Below are 10,107 nucleotides of genomic sequence, written 5' to 3' on the forward strand. Positions count from 1 at the left end.
CGACACCACTGCAAGCTGTTCATCACATCATTTCCATAAATTAGGTCGATCTCCTTCCTTTCGCTGGCACTATGGCTTTCGTACGTCTATCTCCTTCCTTTCGCCGGCACCATGGCTTTCGCACGCCCATCGCCCGGCTTACGACCGATGAGCTTGGGCTGTGAGAGAACGACTTCACCGGAGGAGCCACTGCCTTCGGAGAATGAGCCGTGACGATGACGCGCCGGGGGTGGAGGTGGTCCGGCGGAGGACCTCTGCTGCTGCGCGTTGTTCACGTAGAGTTTGGAGGAGGACGACTTTCTCGGCGGCTGCTTGAACTTGCTGTTCGGCGGACTGCCTCGTCGTCGTGGTGCCGGTGTCGGGTCCGCCGTCTTAACTGGTTGGTTAGACTTGCCCTTGAACGTTCCCGGCAGTGTGTATTTCTGCGGCGGCGGAGGTGGTGTGGGCCCGGAGCCGCGAGCCGTCTTTGGCGGGGCGCGCGACTTCCTCGGAATCGGTTCGGGCAGATTGTGATCGGCGGATGTGTTCGGTGGTGCTGCTGCTACGCCGGGTCTTCCTGGCTTCTTGGGCAGCGCGGGCATGTGTTTGCCCCGCTTGCTCCGCTGAAGGGAGTTCTGGCGCTTACGGCTGAAACGCGACGGCAGCCGAGGCAGCTTCGTCTTGCGGCCCTTCTTCTCTTTCTTAGAGTCCACCTCGTACTCCTCGTACACCTCGGCAGATCCACCACCACCACCACCACCGTCTCCACTGCTGTCGCCATTCTCCTTGATAACCGCCACCGGTTGGCGGCGTTGCTGTTGTGTGCCTTTCTTTCCAGCGGCGGTGGATGGGCCAGAGCTCACATTTATTGCCATGGTTGCGCTAGGTCGCAGGGTCGTGTCCCGGATGGGGCTGTCGTACACGATGTCGAACTGGCCCGGACCGGGGTCGTCCTCCCATCCGTCCTCGCCGTTGCTGGCCAGGGCATCGTAACGCTCCGTCGGCTGGTACGTCCCAGCACCGCCACCTGCTTGCTTGTTATTCTTCAGGCCGTTAGCGAGGAAACCATTCGAGTCTTTCGTGTCGGCTGCAGTGAACAGAGTACAAGAGGCAGTATACTCACTAGTTAAGAGAATGGAAAAGGGAAGAGCAGTACACAGCAGGCACGCAGCATCGCTGTTGGAGGTGGTCCGGCAGGAGGGGGTCCAGGGGTCTCCTCGTGAAATATTTGAAGTCAGGGTGCAAAAACCTGCATTCTGGGCACTTTTGGCCGTGGCCGGGCGAAAAAGTGGTCCGGCCGGACCGGCTGCTATGCCCCTGTACAGAGAGACTGTTCATTTGAACTTGTTGCGCTCCTTTGGCTCCTTCCTGTCATTACAGTCATCGTGTTGAGCTTGAATACAGATATTATTGTGTCCAGTATACAGAGGTATGGAGTTACGCGACAGATTGTGTGTATGCCCGGGGACATCTGTTCAGCGCATTGAGTTAAGGGTAATTCCTAGTTTTGGCCAGCGCTCGGTCCCGACCTGCCCGGATTACGGGCAGTTTTACAGTACTGGTTACGGAGCAGGGCACTTACCCGACACTCCATTCAACGCGTCTGGCTTCATCTTGGCAAACATGGCCAGACCTTGCACCCAATCGTGGCACTCGTATCCGTCTTCTGCCATCAGGCAGTACACTCTCTCCTCCGTCACTAGGATTAGAAACGTCCCATCAGACTGTGAGCAGCAGCAGCAGTGGCGTTAGAAGCAGCCACAGCAGCAGCAGCAGCAGCAGCAGCAACAGCATCAGCATCAGCAGCAGCAGCAGCAACAGGAGCAGCAGCAGCAGCAGCAAAGCATCACAGAATGCAATTGGTTGAAGAAAGATGATCATGGTCCCTCCCCCCTCCCCCTCCCCCCTCACTCAGAACAAAATTACACACACCACCACTCACACTCACAATAAGGATCGCACATGACTAGATACGCGGCCAAGGAGTAGAGGCGGTTTCGTTAAACTCAGTTGACAAGCACGGAGCTAGCAGATGACAAATTGGCGACTGATCACGACAGATTACCTGCCGCAGTAAGGGTTGCATCCAGCCATGCGGTTTGTTGAGGACAGCTGCGGTGTCTATTGTTTAGAAGAACATTCGGATCTGGGCAGCAATGCAGTGATGACAACACACCCATGGTAGTACTGCACTAATCTCGCAAGGAGTTGCCGATGGTGTCGCTGACTAGTTTCAATACGAGAGCAAGCGAGTACCCTTGTGTCTTTAAAAAGCACCTCTTGCAAGGCCTGAATCGCATCGGCTGTGTCAAGGAAGGAAAGTAGGCACACGCACCATCTTCCAGCTCTTACTGGCTACTGGCTATTTATGGCTAGTAGCTGTCAGAGAAAGCTTGATCTTGTATTGGCTGTAGAGTTATGGCATGGGGATGTACTGCCGAGGCGACGACGAATGCGGATTGCTGGAAGGATTCCGTTATCTATATCCCTGTCTTTTTGGTGAAGTCTGACTCTGCGTGGGGCCGGAACAGAGGAAAGTGGCACATGTACCACATTCCAGTGCTTACTGGCCACTGATCGTTGGCTAGTACATAGTCAACAGAGAAAGTTTGATCTGGTATTGGCTGTTGAGTTACGATGTGGTGGTGTGTGGGCGAGGTGACAATGCATGCATATCGCTGGAGAGATGCTGCTAATTCACTGAAATCTGCTCAACTCTGTGTAGGAAACAGAGGTGGCACATGTACCACATTCCAGCGCTTACTGGCCACTGATCGTTGGCTAGTATATAGCCAACGGAGAAAGTTTGATCTGGTATTGGCTGTTGAGTTACGATGTGGTGGGTGTGTGGGCGAGGCGACAATGCATGCATATTGCTGGAAAGATGCTGCTAATTCGGTGAAGTCTGCTCAACTCTGCGTGAGGAACAGTGGAAGTTGGCACATGTACCAGCACCATGCTCTTACTGGCTGCTGCCTTTTGTCTAGTGCATAGTCGACGGAGAAGGTTTGATCTGGTACTGGCTGTAGAGTTATGTTGTGGTGGGTGTGTGGGCGAGGTGACAATGCATGCAGATTGCTGGAAAGATGCTGCTAATTCGGTGAAGTCTGCTCAACTCTGTGTAGGAAACAGAGGAAAGTGGCACATGTACCACATTCCAGCGCTTACTGGCCACTGATCGTTGGCTAGTATAAAGTCAACGGAGAAAGTTTGATCTGGTATTGGCTGTTGAGTTATGGTGTGGTGGTGTGTCAGTGGGCGAGATGACGATGCATGCAGATTGCTGGAAAGATGCTGCTAATTCGGTGAAGTCTGCTCAACTCTGCGTGAGGAACAGTGGAAGTTGGCACATGTACCAGCACCATGCTCTTACTGGCTGCTACCTTTTGTCTAGTGCATAGTCGACGGAGGAGGTTTGATCTGGTACTGGCTGTAGAGTTATGTTGTGGTGGGTGTGCGGGCGAGGTGACAATGCATGCAGATTGCTGGAAAGATGCTGCTAATTCGGTGAAGTCTGCTCAACTCTGTGTGGGAAACAGTGGAAATTGGCACATGTACCACATTCCAGCGCTTACTGGCCACTGATCGTTGGCTAGTACATAGCCAACGGAGAAAGCTTGATCTGGTATTGGCTGTTGAGTTACAGTGTGGTGTGTGCGTGGGTGAGATTGCTGGAAAGACGTTAATTCCATCTCCGTCGTACCGGCGAAAAGTCTGCTTAACTCTGCTCGGAGAACAGTGGAAGCTGGCACATGCTCCAGCTCCCAGTTCTGACTGGTTGCTTGCTAGTAGCATTAGCTGTCAGCCGGGAAGTTTGATCTGGTTTTGGCAATGGAAATATGGCATGCTGGCAGACTGGTGGAAGGATTCCGTCAATTGACACATCGATCATGAGGAGCTGTTAGTGAGTTTCTGGTGCAATTCCCGTCGGTGTTGGTCAATTGTTCTTCACGGATTTCTTTTCTTTCATTATTCCTCAAGGAGTCAGATGTGTAGTGTGAAACCTGCAAATTAGCCGAACATCGATGGAAAATGGAATGCAGTGGATATCCTGAGGTTTCATGTGTTTGACCTGACTCAGCCACCTTCCCCCTCTCTTCTCCCCCCCCCCCATCACCATAACAACCTACACGATGTTCCGATGTACAGCACTGCTCAACGAAAAATCGTTCACATGAGTAAAGCGTGAAATTTTCGCGGCGTTTTTAGTTCGCGTTTTCAGAATCCGGACAGGTTTGCGAGGTTTTAATTTTGCGATTGCAGAATGGCATTCTTGCTAAACATGTGGCATTCTTGCTAAACCCTTCATGGATATCCTTTTCGCGCTGTCTAAATTTCGCGATTTCCACGCGGTCGCGAATTTCGCAGAAATTAGATCATGGCAATAATTTCACAGTTCACAGTAGTCTAGCCAAGCACACGCCAGGCGCTGTGCTGCCCTGGATCTGTGGACACTGGGCTTTGAAAACGGTGCAGGGCGCAAAACTCGACTACTGTAAAAGCAGAAATTTTCGGTGGTGTTATATTTTTGGTAACTTCGGTGCCGACATTTTTTACCGAAAATAAAACGCACCGAAAAGTTCAGTACTAGTGCTAGTACACTTACCTGGAAAACGGGTTTACCGAAAAGTTCCCTCCACCGAACCGCCAATTTTGGAGAACACCGAAAATATTGCACACCGAAAATTTCTGCTTTTACAGTAACATGATGGGATTTCCTTGAACAGCACCGTAGTACCCGCACACGCACATAGCTCCTTCGACTGGCAGGCTAGCTGCCAATGCGTCAATCACATGACTCGTCTTAGGAATGACATCATTTTCATGATTCATGATTGAACAGTACCTGCACACGCACATGCACACGCACATAGCTCCTCCGAGTGTCCGGCTACCAATGCGTCGATCACATGACTCGTCTTCGGAAGGACATTGTTTTCACGATGCAAGGTATGAGGGGTATGCATGATGAACGCAAGATTTGAGGTTGACCACCGTGTGGAATGCATTTTTCTACCGAATCACAAAAATGATGTATTTCGGAAACGAGTTGTCGCGGAGGTTTACGTTGAGTTGCACATTCTCAGTAGTAGTGTCCTCTTGGCAACAGGCGGCTATTAGCCCTTTCCCAAAGGTGCTCTTTTAATTCGCACTTAGTGCTTTTCGCGTCCCTCAAAATATGCTGAAAAAGTGCTCTTTTTTCAGTGAAAACAGGCAAAAAGTGCACTTTTTTCAGTGAAGCATAGCCAAGATACATGTTCAGATATAAACCCAAGCTGAGAAATGAATACGCACCCTTCCATTTATGGGTCCACGAAAGACAAAACAGGAAGTAAAGTTCAAAAACCCACTTTTTACAGCGTTAACGCGTTGTGTACAGTACAAGCTTCACCAACTTGTTGCCCCCCAAAAAAGCGGCGTGCCAAGGCCCATCGAGCACTCGGAAACTGTGATCGCATGCATGCGCAAACAGATTTTAGCACTTTTTCAGGTAAAAAAGCTCAAAAAGGGCGATATTCACCAAAAAACGCAATAAAGGGCGAAAGAAACGGGCTTTTCCAAAAAGGGCCAAAAAGGGCGAAAAAAGGGCGAGCACCTTTGGGAAAGGGCTAGCCGCTATTGAACTACAGTAAAACCTGTAACTAAAGACCATTGTGACTAGCGACCAGCCTGGTACTACCAACCACTTCGCTAGGCACGGCCGCGGCCCGTCTCACATTCGTAATAATATTATTATAATTGGTGCGGTGCAAACCTCTAACTAAGGACCACCTGCCACTAAAGACCGCTTTCTCCGGCCCCCAAGGGGTGGTTGTTAGTCACAGGTTTTACTGGACCTTCTTACTGCACTGCTACAGTACTACATGTAGTGGGTGCCGAAGAACTGGGTGGTCAGCCTGGTAGCCCCGGACTGTTCTTATTTCATGCACTACAGTCTGCGCACAGTTGAGTTATCGTATATACATTGGTCAGCTGTGCTCGGTGAATTTCTAGCCTGTTCGCTTGTCGGCACCCGACGGTGTTGTAGTGATACTCAAAATGGTGCCAATATCTTTGGCACTATAGCATACACACCCTGTACTTCAAGTGAGTACATGTGGAACTATCCACTTATTGTCTTGATAATGACGGCTCATCAGGTGTGCAAAGTTGAACTCGGATGGTGAGCCAATCTAATCCCAAAAAAAGAAAACATTCTTGTCTTGAATCATTGTATTTGTTTCACTGAGCTGAGCACTGTAATTCCTTAGAATGTGGCTAAACAAAGTCAGTGTGTGATGAGGGACACGCTTGACCCCCACTCCAGTCCGCATGTGAGTGCGCTGTATAGGTCATGTACATGATTGTCACAAAGTCATAGTGGAGTCTACTGCACTGAGTACTGTCCGCTGACGCACTCGCAGAACAGTGCACGACCCTCGAGTCTTTCCCTCCCATGAACAACCAGCTACGCTCTGCCACAAAGTCGCCACACACTCTCTCACACAAACATCGGGGTAGTAACAATATGGAAAGTCTCAGACGTACCTGTTTGGGCCAGTTCCCGCCGCCATAATCCATTGCCTCGCGTCCCATCAGCACACTCCTCAGGTTGTGTTTGACGTCCACGAGACCACGCCGTACCGTCATCTTTCGACTGTTGATAAAATAGCTGAGGTAGCCATCGGAGCGCAGCTCCCAGTAGCGCTTCGTCCAACGCTTCAACCAGCCAGAGCCGCGCTTGGACAACGTCCCTGCCTTGATCAGGGGCGACTCCTCCACGGCCTGCATGTCCGACTGTGAGCTCGGGCAATCACGACTTCCTTTGTGTTCCTCTCCTTCCTTTTGGGCCTCGTTTCGAGTCTGAGTTGGAGGCTGCCTGCCCTCGGTTTGTCAACGTCTGCCACTTCGCTTCTGCTGCTGGTGGTGTCAATGTTGATGATGGCGATGGCCCGGAATGCAGCTATGTGGCCGAGAGACTTGAACACACACACACCTGCGCAAATCTGCGCCCAGCCCTAGAGGAGCTTTCGCAGCAGTCACCTGCATCGGTGCCCGATGTCCAGTCACATCTGCCGATTGGAAGGGCAGACCAGAACGTATGGCATGCGTTCGTCACAGAGCCCAGACGGGCTATCTCCAACTTCAACTCAAACAACCGACGAGCCAGCCGAAAGCGACGTCGATGCTTGTGGCCATAAACGGGTTCCCCTAAATCTAATCTGCGTGTGGTGCGCTTTCCTCCACCGAAAGCAAGGAAGGATCGGTCGAAAGTTGTTGACCGCGAGGGAAGCGAACAGCAACAGCTTGCCGAAGGCACTCACGGATGGAAGTGTGTGGGAAGATGTCTACAGCATTCTCCCGCACGGATTCTCTCAGAAGTTTTCATCAGCATCAGGAAAAACACATGTAGAATACGCTTACGCGAAACTCGGGCACTTCTCTTGCCGCGTGGTGAGCGCTGATCCAGTATGTACATGTGCTATGCGGCCACTCTGGGAGGAATTACATTCTTTGTAACGGTCTCTTGGCACGGGCTGTGCGTTAGCTACCAGCACACATGGATACGTCCATGTTACTGCTAGCTGCGGCTCGCTCTCTTGTGCAATGCCCGGCTACCGTCGCTAGTGAAAGACGAGTGCGCCATGGCGCTGCAGTAGTGTAGCCGATCTGCAGTACAGACCAGCAGAGTTGGTGATGATCTAGTGGAGATGCCGGCTGGTATCTGTCATCGTCCTGAGCTTTGGCCACAATGCGTCCGCCGGTCACAGCGCCTCTCAGTCGTAGATCTACACTACACCGAACGCAAGGAGGAAAGAGACTGACTGCTCAGCAGGCTTGGGTCGGGGTGACCCTGAGCGGGAAATGCCGAGAAAAAAGTACTAGCAGAGCTGATTTAGGTACCATTGCAGTTGGGGTTATCCGTCATAATAGTAATAAAAATAATAAGTTACTAAAAACTAGAACTAAGCATTCGGAGGTACACACCTGTATATCTACGGCGTGTAGATCTACGTAGCGTCCATGGGTGCAAGTCCGCCAAGACTAGAACTTGTAAAGTTGTAGAAGTGGCAAGACACGCAGTGTAGTTTCGCACTTGTGAATGCGACGTGCAAGGGACGACCTAGTCGACCTCGGCCTCGAAAAAGACACTCTGCGAATCGCGCGACTGCTAATATAAACGCTGCACGGACCACGCGTGGTGAGTGTCTTGGATTGCATTCCTGTGTGAATGTGAGGCCGAGGTTCGGACTCGCTTCCCTCCTGTGCGGTTATTGCTTATCGTGTTCCAATTTCCATGCTGTGTGATCAGTCATTGTAACTGTTGAGTGTGACTTGTATGGCACTCACTGGGTCAACTCAACTCAGCTCAAGCTAGGCTAAAGTGGCGAAGCCGAAGGGTTACCATTTTTTAAATTATTTCTCGAATGTTTTTGTACACGTGTAGTTGCATGGTGGCTATTGGTGGCAAGGGCAATGTAGCGAAACGCTGTCTGCCAGCTCCTCTCCAAGTAACCTCAATCAGTATTAGTTAGTTACAAAACGACGAACCCACATGCAGCCCTCGCTTCCCTAGTTGTTATCCGTGTCAGCTGTACAGGAACGCAGCCACGGTACGGTGCGTAGGCGGGTGACACCACGACGGAGGCATCGTCTCTTCGACCTGTAGATCTACTATACTGCTGGTCCTTTGTCGCAGGTTGTGAAGGTCAGCAAGAAAGGTTGTGCTCACCTTGAACGAATGCTGTATGTTCGGCTGGTCGAGCTGCGAGCGTCCTAGCTGCGTTGCTGCGCTAGCTGGGCCATCGCTGCGTGTATTTTTAGACCGGTCACGTTGCCAGACACGGACCACCGAATCTCTAGGAACGCAGAGAGCCCGTGTGTAGCTGTGATGTACACCATCGACGTCGACATGTCGTCTCGCGGGCAATGGATCGGGGAGCGTCATGACACCTCACTCCCGCAGCCTGCATAGGCAAGAGGATCAAGCCACTACTATAGTACTAATCGTATGAGAGTATGATTGTATGCTTTCCTAGCCTTGGAGGCCAGGAAAAGATGGAAGCGCCAAATTTAGACCAAGATGATCTTGCTCGCAAGCTGTGGCAATGTGGGCTGTAACTTCACGGCGATTTAAATGGTGTTGATCGACCATGGATAGTGCACACAGTACAAACTACATGTGCAATGACAAGAAGCCGGTCATAATCTCAACTGTTGCTAAAAAGTTAACACAATGATGCATTGATGAATGATGGCAGGGGCATAGCCAGGATAGTGATCAAGGGGGGTGCCACGACTTTCTCCCACACAAAAGTGCACTTATGTTGGTCCTTTCATGCAATTTTTCGATCCGTGAATTGGGGGGGGGGGGGGGGGGAAGCAAAATTCGACCCTAATTTGACGCTGAAGATCAATCAGTGAATGGCAAATCGCCAACCAGGGAGTAGTAATAATTATGGTATTTTACTACACCCTGGCCTGCTTCCAACTAATGATGGACTAGGTCCTGGATGCTGCTTTCTCCAGAATTATCACACTCTCCATCGAACTTTTAAAGTGGGATTTCTCGAGCCATTTTTCCCCTTCGTCATGTTTGATAGTGCAGTAAGGCATCCTTGATCAAACCTACACTATTCCCCACAAAACTCAAACTGCACTTCAACGTTACTTTCATTCTTCTACTGCTGTATCCACACTTGCAAGGCATGAAAGAAACGTTGCCTTTCCACAACGAGGCCAATTAACAGCGAGAACTACATTATACAAAACATAGCGAGAACAAACTGCTATGTCTGACATGTGCTTTCCGGCCACAGACTGCGTTGCTACTTCCTTGCTTCTACCAATGGCGTGTTTGTATGATTCTTTGCTTCTAACAAAACATTTGGAGTGCGATACAAATCATGAGCTTAGCCTGCTGAGGCCTGATGTGACACTGCACAACGGCAGGTACGAAGCGGAGTTCCCTTGACTAGAAATTTCATTGCAAAATGCCAACCATGAGACAAAAATTAATACTAGTAGTCCACTGTATGTGGATTGGTTTCAGATACATTGTACTTGCAGGTCTGAACCAGGGAGTAGTACGTACTCCCTGGTCTAAAACAGGGATGGCTACAGTGTGCGATGTGTAGAGTTGCGCAT

The 10,107-nt window shown here is 50.5% G+C and overlaps 1 protein-coding gene across 1 annotated transcript in view; it reads right to left on the reverse strand.

Moving 5' to 3' along the window:
• LOC135820905 (uncharacterized) overlaps positions 1-7,869 on the reverse strand; it is an 8,187-nt gene extending 318 nt beyond the window's left edge. The window contains exons 1-3 of the mRNA XM_065333955.1: positions 6,508-7,869; positions 1,562-1,703; positions 1-1,066 (exon numbers count right to left, since the gene is read on the reverse strand). The exon at positions 1-1,066 is cut by the window's left edge and continues 318 nt beyond it. Coding sequence (XP_065190027.1) covers positions 87-1,066; positions 1,562-1,703; positions 6,508-6,750 — 1,365 coding nt within the window. The 5' untranslated portion in view covers positions 6,751-7,869 and the 3' untranslated portion in view covers positions 1-86. The remainder of the gene's footprint in view (positions 1,067-1,561; positions 1,704-6,507) is intronic.
• Between the last annotated feature and the right edge of the window lie 2,238 nt (positions 7,870-10,107).

This window comes from Sycon ciliatum, chromosome 7 (genome assembly GCF_964019385.1).
Source record: "Sycon ciliatum chromosome 7, ocSycCili1.1, whole genome shotgun sequence".
Classification (NCBI taxonomy): domain Eukaryota; kingdom Metazoa; phylum Porifera; class Calcarea; order Leucosolenida; family Sycettidae; genus Sycon; species Sycon ciliatum.